The sequence below is a fragment of the Rhamphochromis sp. 'chilingali' genome, assembly GCF_963969265.1.
Source record: "Rhamphochromis sp. 'chilingali' genome assembly, chromosome: 6".
Taxonomy (NCBI): Eukaryota; Metazoa; Chordata; class Actinopteri; order Cichliformes; family Cichlidae; genus Rhamphochromis; species Rhamphochromis sp. 'chilingali'.
Genome location: NC_137933.1, coordinates 27,873,282 through 27,891,976, shown reverse-complemented (window position 1 = coordinate 27,891,976; position 18,695 = coordinate 27,873,282). Strand labels below are relative to the sequence as shown.

The following is an 18,695-nucleotide window of genomic DNA, read 5'->3' as shown; positions in this document are numbered from 1 at the left end:
TCTAAGGGTTCTACCGAGCTATGAATTAAATCTCTAGTCCTTTTCTGTGCGGTTGTTCTGCTGCACAGAAAAGTGTAAATCAAAAATCTTCAGTTTCAAGCTAAACAGCAAACTCATCTGCTGATGAAAATCACGTGACAAGACAAAAAGGCCCCGGAGGATCCAGTAAATGAACCTTGTGGTGGGAATGTTTTCTCAAAGGCTGTTTCCACATTAAATTTAGTGAGTGAAATTTGAACCTCAGGATAAACATCCTCAGTATTTGGTCTTGAAATGTCACTACAGTTGAGTCAAACTGTCTCCAAACTTTAACTGACTCTTAGAAATGAAGAGTGGGTTGTGTTAGAGCAGGTCACCATTTGACAGAAAGGTCAGGGGTTCAATCATCGTCTTCTCCGGTCTGCATGTTTTAAGTGCCCTTGGGCAAAATTCTGTAAACATAATTGCTCCCTATGCATGTGTGTGATCGATAAAAGCAATATGGCTTGTACTGTAAAAGTGCTTTGAGTGGTCATTAAGACTAGAAAAGCATTATATATAAAGGACAGTCCATTTAGCCTCAACATTTCTTGTGATTTACAGTGAAACTACTTAAATAGAGATTTTCCCTCCCATATTTTATGTAAGGAGAAAACAAGTTTTTTTATATATGCTCAGCAGCAATAATAATAAATAAATAGAATGAATTCAAGTACTGCTATTATCCAAAGCTCTTTGCATTTGATTACCCATTCACATACTGATGATATGGAAGGCTGGGCCTAACCTCAGAATGCATTTGGGCTTTGGTGTGTTTTTGGATATGACAAATAGAGAACTGTGTGGCTTCACCTTCTGAGCTAAAGTCACCAAATAAACCCAAATGCATTAACTGTAGTGTCATTATGGAGATGCACAGGCTGCAACATGGGGAATTTTGATGAACTATGTGATGCGTGTAACCTGACTGGTTAAATGAGTGTTCGGTCCTCTTGTATGTGTGTGTCTGCATGTGTGTCACCTTGCAAACACAGTGCCACTGCCACCCGGGAAGGTATAAGGATGCTGCTTTCTGAAGACGTGGCCAACTCTGCTGCAGGGGATGATCTCCAGACTGCCGCCACATTGCCACACACGAAATGAGATCTCTAAAAACACAGACAGACACGCAGGCGGAAAAAATGAATAAAAACAGGTAAGTTAATTACTACAAGCCAAGAAAAAGTAGTTAAGTTAATCCACATCTGCATATCATGAATGTTTGGAGTGTGTTGACATTGTTAGATTTGCTCTCCAGCATTTGAATGAGCGTTCTTTAAATGAGCACAGCAATGTCTGAACTGTCAATCCAGTTCTGATTCATTGGACCGCCTCGAGAGGAGCCTGAATCACTCCGTCAGCTGTTTATTCTTACCGATTTCCCAAGTGCATTCAGACAAAAGCAAAAGGGAGACACAGCTGCTATTATATCATTGTACTGTTTGCAAATGAGCTCTATTGTGCACACTCTGCACTGACTCTAAACATTATTACACTGCCACTGTAATTTCCTAAGATCAACTGTACTAAGGAAGACATCTTTTACCTAGATATGACAACCAAATTACTGAAGGATTTTCTATTATCTCGTTGTTGGCATGGGCACCCAGATGATCTCATGAGTTGATCACAGTGTGAGGCAAATCCACGTTGCTGCTTTAGCACCAGATCTCACAGGGGAGTGGAGATTTTATAACTGGGCAGGAATTTGTGGTTTTCTGAGCCAAAAGTGCAGCATTTATGAGGGAAAGAGATTACAGTTGCAAGCTCATTTAAGTCTTAAAGATATAGTTCAACATTTTGGAGAGACATGTATTAGGTTTTCTGCAGAGAATGAGATCAGAGGTTTGATACAATTATCACAGTTACATGTCAAGTATAACGATGCAGCCAGTAATCACGTAGCTTATCATTGAGAGTACAAACAACAGGAAACAGCAAACCCAGCTCTATCCAAAGCTCACAAAATCCTCCATTGTTTGTTTAGCCAAATCACTGTCCGGCATATAAGGATGTGCAAACATAACGTCAACAAAACAGCAAAAAAATTGACTGCCTGTTGGATGCATAGAATCAGCAGACTCAGTAAACCGGTTCTTGATGTGTTTATGGCTTCAATTACTAATTTCAAGTCTTTTTAAACATAAAATTACAAAAACAAAAAGTAAATAAATCAGGCTCTGTTTTAGTGCAAGGTTATTTCGTTATTTAAAGTCGCTACTGAATGATCAGATGACAGCAGCAAAATGCTTGGCTTGAGCTTTAAAAGAAAAAGAAAAAGGGACTTCAATTTATTTGTCATCACTGAGTTTCATTGAGAAATATAGCTGGGTGTCATCTGCATAGAAATGAAAGTGTATGGAGGGCAGTTCTAATAATATTACCTAAGGGAAGCATGTATACGGTAAAAAGGACCGGCCCCAACACGGAACCCTGTGGAACACCGTGGCTAACTTTAATGTGTAAAGAAGACAAAAACATTTAAATGCACAAATTTGGTTTGATATGATTCAAACCAATGCAGCACATGCCCTTGAATGCAAACAGACTGCTCTAGTCTCTGTATTAAAAGTTTATAACATTTTATACATTTATCATTTCATAATGATATAACATCATTATACTCAATGGACATATAGGACTGTGCTATTAAACCTGCTCAAAGAAAGTGAATGAGTGTATTTTCCAAAACACTCATTAAAACCTTAAAAGCCTGGAGACAAAACGGGAAACCCAGGACATGCCTGCGACTTCACTTGACTTTCCACTTTTAATACCTGTGTTTTATGCAATTTTTGATTCTTTCACTAATCAAGACTTTCTATTCTTGCGACATCCATTAGACACTTTCTTCAGTCTACCATGAGCTTCTAAATTGCACCACTCACCGAGATTTTCCCCTCCCCATACATCCATCATCATGTCATACTTTCCCAGCTGCTCAAAGTACTCTTTATCCATGACAAAGAGGCCACCTGCTATCATTGGTGTCCTGGAGGGGCAGAAAAAAACCAAAAAAATACAAGAAACAAGAAAATTGAGAAGGCATTGGTAAAAATTGAGTAGATTAATACTCTGTTAGTTGCATATGATACAACCTGTAACTTTTGAAAGTGTGTTTGTCTTACTTTATAGGAGCGATCGGGTTGCCTTGTCTGGCTCGTCTCTGCTCCAGAGTCATGTAGTCCCATTTAAACACCAAATTCCAGTCAAAGCCTGCCAACATAAACACACAGACAAAAAAACACTGCACAATTACGACCATTAGCTGGGATTAAGTAGCAGTCTGGTTGTATAATTGGATTTGGCAGGTTCATATTAGATGACTGGGTAAATCAGCAGTTGCCTGACTTCAAAGGCAACTGCTGTAACTGTTTAAGTGTTAGCAGAGAGAGTTAAACTAGTGTAACTGGCATGTATCTGTTCTACAATACACTGCAATCAGCACAGCCAGTACACCACTTTGGCTTTTACATTAATATACCTCACAGACCCACACAAAAAAGAGAAATGTTGCAATGCAAGTGCCAACACTTGCTAATCCAGCCAAATTAAGAATGCGACTGCACGGCAGTTTCACATTCAGAACATTAAATTTTTTATTATGTGAAGTCGTTAATTAATTATTAATATAAAAAAGAGTGGGGGGTTTTTAAGCTATGAGTAGTTCTTCCATTTCCAGTGTGCATTGCACCGTATGTAAGCTATATCCATCAGCATCACAGTGGACAAAAAAAGGATATTTAATGCGTAAAATTACATATATGACACCAATTATTTAATTAACTTGAATTCATTAATGTCCTTTCTGGATATCATCTACTGGAGTTATACTCAAGAAGGCACATGCCCAAATCAGTTGGATTGGACATTAAACTGTCTTTAACCCACCAGCTCTCCAGTACAAAGTAGGCGTGATGTTCCATTCAGCCTATGTCAGAATAAAAGAAGGAACTGTCTAAAAGATTTATGATGAACAAGTGGGGGATCATGTGTGCTGCCTAATGAGATAATAAGATAATATCTGCAATACTTTGAAGAGGAGGCACTGTTCAGTGAACATTTCCTGGTGAGAAACAGTTTGAAATATACCATGTTCCTCAGGAGGCCTCGCCTTAAGTATGAGAAATACCTGGAGAGAACAGTTTATGAGCTACAGCACTGGATGGCAAAACACCTGGTCTTAATGCGGCTGTGAGATAACAACGTCAATTCATTGTAAATGAAAAGCATTAAAAAGCAAATCCTCTAAAACCGTAATAAATGCAAAGCCTCGCTGTCAAGCTCGACTGACTAGACTACACAGGAGTCGAGTGTGTCTTTTGTGTACTTTACCTCCTTTCAGATCGGCAGAGGCGCCGACATATTGAAAGTTGTCCATGTTGATGACATCAATGATGGGAGAAACTACTCGTGTCTTATCCTGAGAAGGAAACACGGAGACAGTAATTAAACAAAGCCACTTCAAGGACGGATGCAGGTTTGGAATATCATCAATAAATATTTACTACAAGTTAATTAAAAAGGACAAAATTATGCAGAACTACAAAGGACTCAGAGCACTTAACTGTGTTTGCGAAATTTTAGAGCGTAAGTAAATATTCCCATCTGCAAGCTTATTTTATGTTCTATATTTAGTTTACTGCCACGTTTATGACGTAAAACTGAACGTTAATCAGCCATTTCCTACCAACACCAAAACAAACCCAAGCTTTAAAAATCACAGAGCCACATCACCCGGCAGTTCGAAGAAAGGATTACTCAAGCGGCCCGAATGACGAAAACAGAAACAGCTTGCAGATATTGGGGAGTTCATTTGTTTGAGCCTGAGACATTTTTATAAGACAAGGTTTCACAGTGTATGGTGGGATTCATTATTTAGAGAAGCAGCTAAAGCAAAAGAAAAACAAAGTGAATTACTCTGACAGCGCAGCGTTTCAGACTTGGCTCCAGGCATTTATTAACGAGGGAACAACAAAACAGCACATTCGGGAGGATCAAATGCAGAATCAGACTGTTTTAAGTCAAATCAGATACATTTTTAAAGAACAACAGTGTCCCATTTCAGATTAAGATTACAGTCAATCATGAAGCTCCTTTTTGAAGTCTTTATTTTAAAAAAAGGCTTCGCTCTAAATATCACCAGACTGTATCTGTAAGAGAGCTCTGTTTGCGTTTATAAAGTTTTTCCTTTAATGGAAATAAAAATCAAATTGCCAGCCCCAAAAGATAAAAGATCTTGTCACCCATCAAGATCTGCATGTCTCACACTGTCAGGTTTAGCTGTGATAATGGGCTTTTATAATGAAAACAGGCCCAACATTCCTGTGTGAATGAAATGTAGTCATGCGCTCCTTGTTTCTCACATGAATGTTAACAAGACACTGACTGATTATAAGCTCAGAGGTGCTGCTTTGTAGCCAACCCCAGCCTCCGTGTAAAGGATTAGATGGAAAAAAACATGAATTGCATCAATTTTATGCGTATTTTACTGGGATACACTGGTCAGGGAAATTATCAGGTCAACCTTGCTATTTTGGGAATGGATCCACTTTTGTCTCCAGAGCTGCTTTAATTTCTCGTGGCACAGATTCGACAGGGTGCTGGACATTGCTCAAAGATTTTATTCCACACTGACATGATAGCATCACAGTTTTTCAACTGCATTTCCATGATGGGAATCTCCACTGTTAGGTTTTGTATTGTTGATTGTCATTTATGCTTAGAAATATTTAACCATATATGCTTAGAGGTGTATAATCAATTGTGTAGTGATAGGATGTGTGATCTTTAGCAGGCTACAAAGGCTTGGTGTGGAATGCACACCTACATCCTGGGAGTATGGGAAGAGGTCGTACCTTGTCTTATTGTGTTATGGTAGGATTAACGTAGCTATATCTGTCTTAGTCTAAGTGCCTTTTGGTTTGATGAACTGTTGGATTTCCAGACCAGCAGGTTTAGGGAAGTTATTTATGGGGTCACACTCTGACCACACACACACACACACACACACACACACACACACACACACACACACACACACACACACGCACACACACACACACACACACACACACGCGCGCGCAAGGTACTCTTTGTGTGTATGTAGACGTCATATGTTAATGAACCTATGCATATTCATGTAACCTCAATAAAAGAGCAGTGTTACGGGAGAACGGACGAGAGCAACTGGGGTCAGGCGAAGGAACGGCGTTTGTCCGGTTCTCTCCCGTGCACGAGAAACATGAAGAACTTTGCCTACTTTGTGTCTTGCTTGCTGTGTAATTATATTGCCTTCAACGTTCCAGCGAATAGGTTCAAGCTACAAACCTATCATCCACAATATATCCTAAAGTTGCTCTATTTGAATAAAAATCTGGGGATTGTTGAGGCCCACTGAGAACTTGTGAACTGTGGTCATAAGGGGTCAGCACCAATACTTAGACAAGCCATGGTGTCCAAACAATGCTCAGTTGGTAGTAAAAGGTCCAAAACTCTGCCATTACACTACCACCAGCCTAAACTGTTGATACAAGGCAGAATGGATCCATCCTTTGACCAGATTTTGACTCCAACATCTGAATGTTGCAACAATTTTCCAATCTTCTATTTTCCAATTTTAGTGAGCCCGTCTGAACTGTAACCTCAGTTTCCTGCTCTCAGCTGACAGGAGTGGCACCCAGTGCGGTCTTTTGCTTGGTGTAGCCCATCTGCTTCAAGGCAAATGTGTTGTTCAGAGATGCTTTTTTGCATATCTTGGTTGTTACAAGCGGTTATTTGAGTTACTGTAGTTTTGGGCCATTCCCTATAAACCCTAGAGATGGCTCTGTTGTTAAATCCCAGTAGATTAGTAGTTTATGAGATACTTAGGCCACTCCCCCTGGCATCAACTACCACGCTACATTCAACGTTGAAAGTTAGCGGGTTGTCTTGACTGTATCTACAAACCTAAATCCACTGAGCTGCTGCCATGTGATTGGCTAAATGGATATTTTCAATGAGTTGTAGGTAAGACGAGTACCTAATAATAAAGTGACTGTGAGTGTTCGGAAACTTTCCCCCTAAAAGATTTATTTTGTTTCCAGCGTTTTTGTTATTTTTAAATGAGCATTTTGTAGTTTTTTGGCCGTTTTCTTTTTAGATCAAACTATGGTATCATCATTTAAACCATTTATGAGCACAATTACAACATGTGAACTGTTTTTCACTTATCAATGGTATATGGACTGATTATTATAGATTGTATTTGAGCGCTCAAAGCACTTTAAACAACATGCTCCTTTCACACACATTCATACAAGCATTTTTGTCTACACTAAATAGTGCCTAACAATTACACGGTGATACTTTGGCATGCAGACCGGAGCAGCCAAAAACCAAACCGCTACATATCTACGATATTTTCCCCCACTCTGACTAAAGATAACAGGTCAGTGCACAAGAAATTGGGCTGAATCCAGTGTAGTGTTTACACGTGTCAATCAATGCACAGTGACATAACTGACTGCCTTTGTTTCCTTCTATTGGTCTATTAAATGGTTTACTCTGTCCCTCTGAAACCAATTAAAATTTCAACAGGTTTTCTGGGCATTTTCACTATGAATGAGTTGTTTATGTCACACTTTTGCTTTGGAATGGCTCCACAGTGTAGTGGCTTACACATTCTCCCAACAAGCAAAAGATACAAAGTTTGTATCTTTCCCGGGAGGAGAAACAAATCCCTTTTGGGTTGTGTCGGCAAGGCGTACAAACTTGTAGAGCAACACACCATGGTGACCCCTTTAGAATAAGGGATTAGTTGAAAGTAGCTTCTTTTTTTTTTTTTTATTCTGCTTTAGATTTTAAACCAATTAGAATCAAAAACAAGGCTATATGCAAACATAACTCAGTTAAAAGGGCACTTTTCATTTCAAGCTGTCGTATTAGAAGAAAGATGGCCAAAGTGCAACAATTTCACTGTCTGGCGAGATCTTCTTCAGAGCGTGCCCTGACTGATAAAACTGAAAATTCAATGCCAGTCTTTAAGAGGAAACCTCCCCCCATCTAATTTGTATCTTAACTATTGTTTTTCACTTGTTTGTTCACTGGGATATGTGCTCAAATGTATTATAATGATATTAAGATACGAAGTTGTACGCTGTGTGCGCGCGTACCTCAGCCACTCTTTCAAGCAGCGGCTCTAGCCAGTGGTCATTACATTCACAGTGAGAGTCCAGGAAGGTGAGGACTGGTGCTGTGGCAGCATCTGCACCACGAACTCTTGATCGCATCAAGCCTGAGGGAAGTTAAGAAAAGAAGTGTGATTAAAAACAACAGTCCTGCTGCCAGACTGAACACTTTCATCCCACATGGTGTGCAGCAGCACTGAGATTTCTTTCGGGCATAAAAGTTATGATAAAACCTTCTTCTTCTAAAGTACCTTCTCTGCGGTCATTTCTCAACACGCGTACTTTCTCAATCTTCCCCAGCAGCGCTCCATCCTCAGCTGGAACACACACAGACACACACAGAGCAGTGATGTTTATTTGTATTTTCACACTGATGATGCTAGCTTTGTTTGCGTGTGTTCACACAACTCACGATTATCACTGTAGTCATCAACCAGAATGATCTCTTTGACCAAGTGAGGTGGACTTTTCTTCAGGACACTAAACAGAGTGAGATCATATAAAAATACAGCACATCTGCCTCAGAATTTGAAAGTACACAAAGCTCAGTATACACGCCTACCTGACCACAGTCCGCAGCAGAGCAGAGCGAGCCTCATTGTGGAAGGTGATGACAACGCTCGAGGCTGGCAGGTCTGACTTCCACTGCTTATGTCTGCAACTGCACAAAAACAAGACAAAACCCCCCAAAGACATAAAAATTAGGGAAAAAAAGAGAAAAAAATGGTTAAAGTATGAATGCTTACATGCGTAGACAAACACGCCCACACACACAAACAATCACGTCACCGAATGTGTGAGCCAAGCTGTGAGCTGGAACTGGTCAGTAAAGCGATTTTGAACACAATAAATACGATGGCGCACATAGTGACACTGACACACACACAGAGGATGCAATGACACACACTCTCATGGAGTAATGCTCTGCTGCAGCTGGGATTGACACTGGGTTTATCATACCGTGAGGCAAAAATCCCATGAGATGACGGGTGTGCCTGTGTATGCGTGTATTTGTGTGTGCGAGCATACCCAAAAAGACAAATCCTGCACCGAATTTAAAGTAAGGAACATGAGTGATAGGGCACTACATGAGAGGAGAGTGACAAGACAGAGAGGAGAAGGAGGAGGAGGAGGGAGCCGATAAGGGCATGAAGAAAACTTTCTATTCCATCTGTCACTTAACTACAGCCACTCTGTCAAACCTGGAGGTAAAAACCCAGAACAGATACGTTTTACAAGATCACGTGTGAAGGTGTGCCATTAGTATTGGCTGTCACACTTGCATAGTTGCTGTATTCGTGTTCATTTCTACTGGGGGGAAAAAGCATCAGAGATTCAAGTCATTTTGATCCTGCGTTGAAAACAACTAGGTGCTTTTGCTGAAACAAAAACAACTGGGCTATTTTTTCCTCCTGGAAATGTTTCACAATGATTGCTGCAGCACGCTCACAAATTACAAAGACATCGATACCAGATCAATAGGAGACACATCCTTGCTCTTTTTAGTAGGCTAATGGCTCCAACTGTCTACTTTTGACCAACATATAAGTAAGGCCAGGTGACTACTTTAACTATGGCAGCTGGACTAATCATTTAGACTATTATGGAGTAGGTCAGTAACATGTTTGGAATCATGTTCTTTTTATATAAATAACATCAAAAAAGTCTAATATCAACATATTTCAAGGTATTTCACAAGCAAAGTATGGAGGGGTCTTTAAAATTCTATAAGATTATGAAAAATAAAACCACAGAGAATTTGAAGAACTTATGCACGGTAGATTGCAATTATCTATGGAGCAAAATAAAAGCTTGGTACTTGTCATGCCTATGACTTTCATGGCTTCAGGGAGCACTGGATGAAAACAAGCAATTCTGTAGTGGAAATATCTGCACGGCCTCGGGGACTCGAGCAAGAATCAGCATCACTGAATGCAGTTTCTCTCTGCATTAATAAAAACAACTTTAAACTCTCCCTTTGCAAAGAAATAAAACAGCGATCGGAGGAGCAACTGAGGCGGAGAGGAAAACTGGAGGCTATTTTCTGTACGATATGGAAAAAAGGACTTGTTTTGGAGCAACGTCTGTGGTCATGGAGATTTTCTGGGCTGACTTGCTCGTTTCAGCAAGACCATGGTAAACCACAACCTGCGCGTACTGCAGCGGCACAGCTCCACTGTAAGTGTTCACGTCATAAAGCCCGTAGTCTCGGTTTTTCACTCGCTCAAAGTATTTGGTGCATCATGAAATTTAAAAACCATAAGAAACCAAAACTGTTCCTCAGTTCTTACATGCTTACAGTGGTGTTTAAAGACAAGATGACGCTGCACCCTGTCACAACTTCACTGAAATGTGTTTAAAGGGAACAAATTGAATGAGAATATGCATTAATAAATATCTTAGTTTAAACACGTGATATGGAATGTTTGTATTAATCATTTAAACCCTATATCATACCAAATATAGAGGACTTAAACTTTCACCATGACGTTTTGTTTATGCTTGCTTTTTAAGAAGTTATTTGTTAGTATTGCTTAGTCCATGTGAGATATATCCAAGATAAAGAAGTCTCTACAAGTCCAGGAAATGGTTTCCAAATATTTTGGATACTACATATATAAATCCCTTTTTCTGCTGCTGTATTAGAAAAAGTAAAAACTTGCTCTTTAATATTTCAACACTTCAGCGGTGCCTGTTCTCTAGGTGTAAGGCCTTTCTGCTGACATTTTTTCACACAATCCAGCGATTCTGTCTTTATTAACAAAAGGGTAGCACCAGAAGTTAGGACATGCAACCAGACTTATACAACGCTAATGGACTTTTCACTGCCAAAAAGGCCTGTTGAGCTGACTAAAACCTAATATTCTTCTAATAAAAGAATCCAAACGAAGTCATTTTATGATTTTGTTCTGTCCGTTACAACAAGCAGAACAATACGCAGCTTTTACAGCCTGTGGGTTTATTTTAGCACTAAGGCAGACAGTGTCTGCTCCACTGCTACTTCCTGGTTTCCACTGTAACCACAATAGCGAGAGTTCCTGAGAGATCTTATCCAGTCTGGGATCAATTAGTCAAATCAACGAATGTGATAAGACAGCATGTATTCGCAAAAAAAAAAAAACCCCTTTCGATCACCCATGAAAAAGCAGAAGTTAAGAGGGATGTCATTGTGTTTCACATATTAGCTGTGTGTGTGTGCAGTGACACAGGTACGTACTGATCATGTCTCGTGTCTGGTACAGCTCTGTCCATTCGGAGTTTGTCACTTTCCACCTGGTTGAACTTGTTTCTGGCGTAGGGGTCTTGACCTGGCCGGACCACCGTGGCTCCAACATACAGATCCTGGTCAAAATCCTGCCAGCGCACCTTACCTGGATGGACACACACACACAAACACACACACATTAGGCACATCTCCAACCAGAGATATCCACAATAGATGCGCGGCACACACTGCTTCCCAGTCAGTTCTGTGACCACTTGACCAGGCTCATTCATTTGAAGGTGCCATTTCCTTCAAGGTCACCTTTTTGTGCACCAGCAGTGACTTGATTTTGGGTTTGATGTGGCCAAAAAGCAGCATGCAGCACGGGTCAGATTGTTTCTCTCAAATGTTTTCACTTCATGTGCCTCGGGACATTACAGCAGAACTTTGTGTTGACAGTCTGGCGCAAAAGCCACTGTGACTGTCCACGCTCCTACTTCAGCTGAAAACTACTCTTTGATCTCTCGGTCATAGCCAGAGACACAGCTCTCATCACAAGCAGCGCTTCTTCACAGGACATTTGGGTCATTTTGAAAGAGAAGTTGATGTTTGTATTGCCAGGGTGCAGCCTAAAGATAGCAACCCTAAAAGGAGCGCAGGTGTGTGCGTGAGAAGACAACATTCAAAAGGTAAAACTGGGTAAATTTAAATCAGGTTTGCTTTATGATTCTAACCTCAGATCTTTTTGTAAAAGCGCCGTCTATAATATGATGCTATAAACCCACAAAAGTGGTATATTAAATATTCAAATGCACTCCAAAAATATTAAAAACACTGGTGGTAAAAAACTGGTGAACCTAGGTTTTAATACGAAATATTTTCTCATGTGAATTTCTGGGAAATCACGTTAAATAAATACAGCACATCCAAAAATAAAAGCCACCACCAAACGCGATATTAAAACCTTCAACAAAGGCTGCAAATGCGTCTGACGAATGAATGGGATTACAGATCAGTGGGAATATGAAATGTAGGAGGGAGCCTGGCTGATGCAAGAATCCTTCACGACTGACAGCGAGGAAACCTGGCTGCTTCAAGCTGCTGCTTGACGAGGCAGCGACATGGCACTGAGGAAAGCTGACATGAAATTTATGCCGCCTGTATGCGAAAATACGCGGGAGACAACTCAGCCGACAGGGCGAGACCACTTTGGTAAAGCCAGGAAACACAAAAGAACATTTAATATGCACCGCAGACAGTCAGGGGGGGAGCACTTGTTAATTTGTTGCAGTTTAGAAACATGATTTATAAGATCAGTATAAATAAAAATATATTTTTAGTGTTTTGTGTCGTGTCAGTTTGACCAAAATACTGAAACGCTGCAGAATAAACAGAGAAAGCCGTCACGTTTAGTTTCACAGTTTATCTCCGACTATTGAGACGCAGACACACACCAATAATAACGCAACTAATTAGCTGGGTGCAGCTGTCACGCTAACAACTCGAGCATGTGGCAGTGAGAGATTACGCCATCTCCCAGCATAGATGAGCGCGTGCATGGCAGAGAAGTTGAAGAGCGCGTGTGCGTCTGCGCGCGTCTCCTGTGGCAGCACGTGAACGTGGTTCGCGTGTCAATTAACCGAAACTCGCGACTATGATCCGCTCGCGACTGTGTAACGGTGCCTCGGAGACGCGTGCGTCAGAGTGTGTGATGTCCTTGCTGATATCTGTGTTTAGTGGCAGCGAGTAAGCGATGTGGTGAAATGAATGTTAAACCCGGGGTTGATTACTCCGCTTCCTTCAGCGGATTAACGCTCCGCTCTCTCCGGGTTTGCCCCGTTTTTCTGCTGTGTTCGCGATACCGCGAGGCCTCTTCGGCAGGTACATCTATGTGCGCTCAGCCTCTGTCATGCAGTACTGGTCAATGATGCGATCAGCTGGCTGAAATTATAGCTGTTTGAACAGCTTTCACTCTCACTCCGACTCTCGGTCGCTGAACTGTTTCAGCCCACAGCGGCTGACTGGTTGTTGTTTTTGTTTGTTGCCGCATTTTGTAGAAATCCCTCATCACGTTTCTAAGTGATGCTAACTGCCAAAAAGGATTCAAGCTCAGTGTCATTCCCCCAGTCTGTGCTGAACCATGAGCCCTCACTGCCTAGCAGACAGCTCAGAGGGCACCAGTGCTCGATGTGTATTTAATGGATGCGTTTCAATTGAGATGCATCCTGATCCCACTGCCTGAACTCCAGCACCAATCTGTGCCACTGCTCCCGTGCACCAAGTGATGCATTCACGAACCTGCCACTTAGTCACTGTAGTCACTGAGAAGGATGTTGATTAATATGCAAAAGCTAAAAGATTCCCAAGTTATTGAGTTTGGCGTTACTGAAGCTGTGTTACTATTTTAGGCTTAAGTAGGGAAAAGACTGCTTCCCCATGTGCTACAAAACACTCCGTAGATTCATAGGACTGCGACTGCTGAAAATGCGCCCACATAGAGTCATTTATCAAGACTCACTACGGCACTTCATCTATAAATAAATGAATACTCTGACCAACACTGCCACTGTCTGCGTCTTATTCAGCAAATAGCTAGAAAGAAGTAGATAAATGGAAGGGCGTCAAATCTGAATTTTTATAACGCGTTTTCAGCAGATTTAGAAACTAAAATCGCAGCAGAGAATTGGATCGCTCCACTTGCAGGGACTGAGATTAACACACCACAGTTGGCTAAAGCTTGTGACAAGTTAAATCACTATAATAACAGAAATATGCGCTAAACACACAGACTGAAACAACTCTGTTGTTTCACTGGCACAAAGACTAAAACGTTTTGGGAAGAGGTCGAGGTGACGCGTGAGAAAATTTGTTCAGAAAGAAATTCCACTGGACTCTGAGCCGCTTCGACTCCTTTGCATCCACAAGAACATAAATATGAAAAGTAAACAAAGTGGCGTCAGCTAAAGTTCTAGCCAAAAATCTATAAAAGCATCATTTTAAATAACTACACTCAGCAGCCACTTTATTAGGCCCACCTAATCAGCAAATCACATGGCTGCAGTTCAATGAATTTAGGCATGTTGACATGGTCAAGGTGATTGGGGAAATAATTATTTGATCCCCTGCTGAATTTGTAAGTTTGCTCACAAAGAATTGAACCCCCCACCCCGCATCACATATCTGGCTAATCACACAAACAGGTGTCACCTTCTAACTGAACTTCTTACTGATAACGTTGTAGCCTGTTCCAGCCTCATTCACGTCTACAGTCCTGTCCCTCGACATCATCTGACAGCTCTTTAGTCTCACACATGGTGGTGGAGAAGTTGGACTGAAAGAAACTGATTTTGTAGACAGGTGTACTAGTTTAAATACTTTAACTTGTGTAATGCGTTTTTTTCCTGGTATTTTGTTTTTTAAATCTGTTTCAATTTAAAAAAAAAAAAATAGAGATTGTTCATTTCCCTGGAAGTGAGCAAACTTACAAATTCAGCAGGGGATGAAATAATTATATACCCCACTGTGAGTCTGAATGTGGGATGGTTGTTGGTGGCAGACTTGAATACAGCAATATTTCCCAGCACTTTGGCGAATCGAAGCTATGAGGAATTAAGGGAGTTCTGAAGGCAAAGAGGGATCAGCCTGGTACTGACGAAGTAGCCGGCGAGCGCAAATAAATGTTTAGTACCAGACAAGACAAATGATGCCAAACGTTCACTAGAAAGAATAACACATACTGAGAGCTTTGAGGAGTTTTTTCTTCACTTTGTAAAGGATTCGGATCTGGAAGAGGGCCAGTGCAGGCTTGTTTTGACTTCTCTGAAAAAAATTTTTTCTTCTTGTTTCAGAGGATTTGGATGTGTTGAATGGAAGGAGCATGCTGTTGCTCCCTCCCCATCTTAGTCATTTTTTCCCCTTGTTTGAATAAAACATATTTTTGGCATGCTCAAACGGTAAAACGATAACAAAACGCTTAAAAACAACCATGAAAAATAACAAGGCGTCAGTGCAACAATGAAACATTTCTAACATACTCAGAGTGACACCGTTTAGTACATTTTATGCTTTAATTTTTTTTAAAAATGAAGATCTGAGGTATCGCCTCACCTTTTTACTTTATAATGACTGTCTGAGTAGGATTAGATAGAAAACAAAACATAACCAGCACCCATCTTTGACGAACCCAAAGACTTACTTATTTACTCTGTTTTTATTAGTAAATCTTTTACTCTTCCACGTATCTCTTAGGCTCCATCTCCTTGTTCTCTTGCTTTCTCAACACTTTCCTTCTGTTTTCTTTCTGCTCTTCTTAAGTGTCCTTGTGTGCTCTGGGTGATGTTGTGATACGCTGTCATTGCTGAGTGTAATGTCACCCTGAAATTGAAATGCCCTCACTTCAACATTCAAATTGGATAGCATTGCTGGATCAGATAAGAGAGTGTGTGTTCAGCGTTCGCAGGTCACGGGCCTGTGAAGGAGGGGCGTTGGCTGCTTCTGCTGCTTTGAGTCAGCCTGACGATGGGTGCTGAATGAGAAATCAGATTCTCCTCCTGCTCTCCTCTTGGCTGCTGGACACTGAAACAATGTCTCTCAGAGTTTGGGTGGAGACGCATAGTTGGTTTGTGGGAAGATCGAAATTGGCTGCCTGGATTATTTTGGACAGGCAATCGGCTCCAACCTGTTTTTAAGTCTGAACCATACAGATGTGCGTATTTCATTGGGTTCCCTCGCTGTGGTTATTCAAACACGATAAGGTTAAGGATGTTCATGTTCTACTGGTAATAAAACAAACTATGCTGCTGTGTTACCGCGTTTTGAAAAAGGAAATGGTTTCGGTTGTGGGAACATGATGCGGAATACTCTCTGGATACATGAATGTGGTTTACAGTGACTGCAGTGCACATGCTCTGCAGCTGGTATGCATTTGTGTCGTGCCTTTTCCTAGAGTTCAGTCACAACTGCAAGCAATGAGAAAGCGAACTCCACAGATCCTGAAGGATCAAGAATAAAAGATAAATTTGACACACATGTGCCTCAGACATGAATCGTTCCTGCCAGTTAAAGGGAACTACTACACTACTTTTACAGGACAGCAGGTCTCGGGAGCACTACTGCAAATGTACCACTACGTTAGCTACAAGTTTAAGAAGTTAAGAAGAAGACAGCTTACCAGAGCTCTGAAGCTCCATTCCCATGTCTGCACAGGACAAATTAAGCGTTATTAGGACAACACAACCAATGGCTGTCAAGATGCATTGTGAGCAATAAACTGTATATAAAAGCTGCCAAGCCTGACAAGTAAATGTGATTTTTTTTTCTGACAATGTGTGCTTGCAAAGATAAGAAGAAGTCTACTTCTTGCATGATTTATTACCCTTGCAAACACTTTATTAACAAGTATGTCATCTCAATTGCTCATATCAAACCTTAATTATGTATGATTTTTTTTTAATTATGGCCTCATTTTAAGTAAATACAGACAGTAAGCCACAGCTTGCTTTTGGCTCCACTAATTTACAAGTCACTACTGTATAAGAGTGAGCATCCACAGTTTTTACAGTCAGATCCACTCCTCCTCCTGTGATGTGTGGCTTAAAAAACAAAAACAACAATATACTGAAAGCAGGACTCCACCCCCCAATAGCTGAGGCCACAGTGGCTACATCCAAAACTGATATATGGTGTGTGGTTTTAACAAGGAGAAACAGCATCTGGAATAAAAACAGATGTTTCTCAGCCTGTTGCATTGACTCTATTGAAGTTGTAGCACCTCAGAGGTTTGCTCTCTGAATGTCCCCATTTAGCCGTGTAACTGGGCCAGAGAGGTTGTGATATATGATTTGTGGGGACGTTTCCTACCTGGTGGCAGTGTCTCCGGGCCGTGGGCTTTGTCGTCAGAGTTGTGACCTTTGGTCCTACCGGACAAGTCCCTGGACACCCAGTCATCCTGAAAACATTAAGAAAGGCGGTTAGTCACAGTTCTCACACTGTGAGCTTGGGTACAAACAGCAAACAAACCTGAAGCAAGGCAAACAGAAGTGAGTTGAATGTATGAACATCTGATTTGTTTGTATTTGGAAGCGCTGTGAAGATTACAGAGAGAAATGTGCAAGGAAAGACAAAATAGGACCTCACAATGCAACGTAACATGCAGAATGGAAAGAGCTCATTTTAGCTTCACTAGTTCAAGTCTTGGACACCGCTAGAGTAGCTCTGCGTGAGTCCCAGCTCGTAAATGATCCCCATTTATCTTCTACTGGACCTTGATGGACATTTTAGCTCTTCTATCTTTATAAGCCAACTTTGATCTGATTGGCTTTCCTTCAGAAAAAGGTTTAAACAGCAGGTGGGTGGCTGTGTGAGCAGAGCTGTACGCATGAGAGCACATTAAGGATATTCCCTCCCTTTGACATCAAACAGAGCAGTTTGAAACCGAGCGTTTAGACTTTTCTGGAGCCTGAGAAGCACCTCCAGTTTGAGCGCTCCTTTTTTCAGTGAAACCTCATGAAATCAAATTCACTATTTAGATAACAGGATGTCCAGCAAACATGGCTCTACTGGTCAAAGATGTTGAACGGTCAAAGCATTTAAAAATCAATAAATTATCCAGTCAACGTGTGCTTTAGAGCGGTTTCATCATCAGTTAAAATACGCACACTCCCGTGATCATCTGCAGCCTGTCAGTTTCTCTCCGTTAGCCATTTAAAATCAATGCTGGCAGCGATTCAGAGGTCGACTCGTTCGTTATTTCACTCACTAATTTGGCTGTTCCTTTCCTCCTCTTCTGTTCATGATTCCATAATTTCACTCATTCATTTTATCCCTGTAAAGTCATCTTCTGAGCCCTTCTGAGAAACACCGTCATTGTCTTGCCCACACCATTTGTACAAATGGACAGATGACCGAGCCACCCATCCATCCTCTTGTCCACATAAGTTACAATTAAAACCCACCGGATCGATACGCTGGCAGGGAACACAATTAGCAGCATTCACTCTGGGTCCAGGCTGCTGCCCTTGACTTCAGAAATACTATTATTCAGCTTTCTTATTTGCTCTGTAGCCCGCATTTCACCTTCAGCCTCTCCAAAATGTGTTATTGATCCGTTTTCTTTATGCCTTCAGGACAGGCAATAACGACGTGATGTCACAAACCACCGCAGACCGTACTCAGCTGTTAATTTCTACCTCTGACAGAAGGGCTAATAGGGATTTTCACAGCTTTTTTATGCATTAATATTAGCAAAAACAACTGCTGTTGTTTTCTGTGACTGTTGCCCATCATTTAACTGTATGCCAAATTTT

At 41.0% G+C, this 18,695-nt stretch overlaps 1 protein-coding gene across 2 annotated transcripts in view; it reads right to left on the bottom strand.

Annotated features, from left to right (window-relative positions):
• The window catches only part of galnt2 (UDP-N-acetyl-alpha-D-galactosamine:polypeptide N-acetylgalactosaminyltransferase 2), a 68,011-nt gene that overhangs the window by 10,573 nt on the left and 38,743 nt on the right, over positions 1-18,695 (bottom strand). For both annotated transcript variants that reach the window (XM_080884711.1, XM_080884712.1), the window contains exons 2-11: positions 17,251-17,338; positions 11,404-11,557; positions 8,749-8,847; positions 8,599-8,666; positions 8,438-8,503; positions 8,172-8,293; positions 4,354-4,441; positions 3,147-3,234; positions 2,907-3,010; positions 1,001-1,127 (exon numbers count right to left, since the gene is read on the bottom strand). In XM_080884711.1, the coding sequence (XP_080740837.1) occupies positions 1,001-1,127; positions 2,907-3,010; positions 3,147-3,234; positions 4,354-4,441; positions 8,172-8,293; positions 8,438-8,503; positions 8,599-8,666; positions 8,749-8,847; positions 11,404-11,557; positions 17,251-17,338 (1,004 nt within the window). The remainder of the gene's footprint in view (positions 1-1,000; positions 1,128-2,906; positions 3,011-3,146; positions 3,235-4,353; positions 4,442-8,171; positions 8,294-8,437; positions 8,504-8,598; positions 8,667-8,748; positions 8,848-11,403; positions 11,558-17,250; positions 17,339-18,695) is intronic.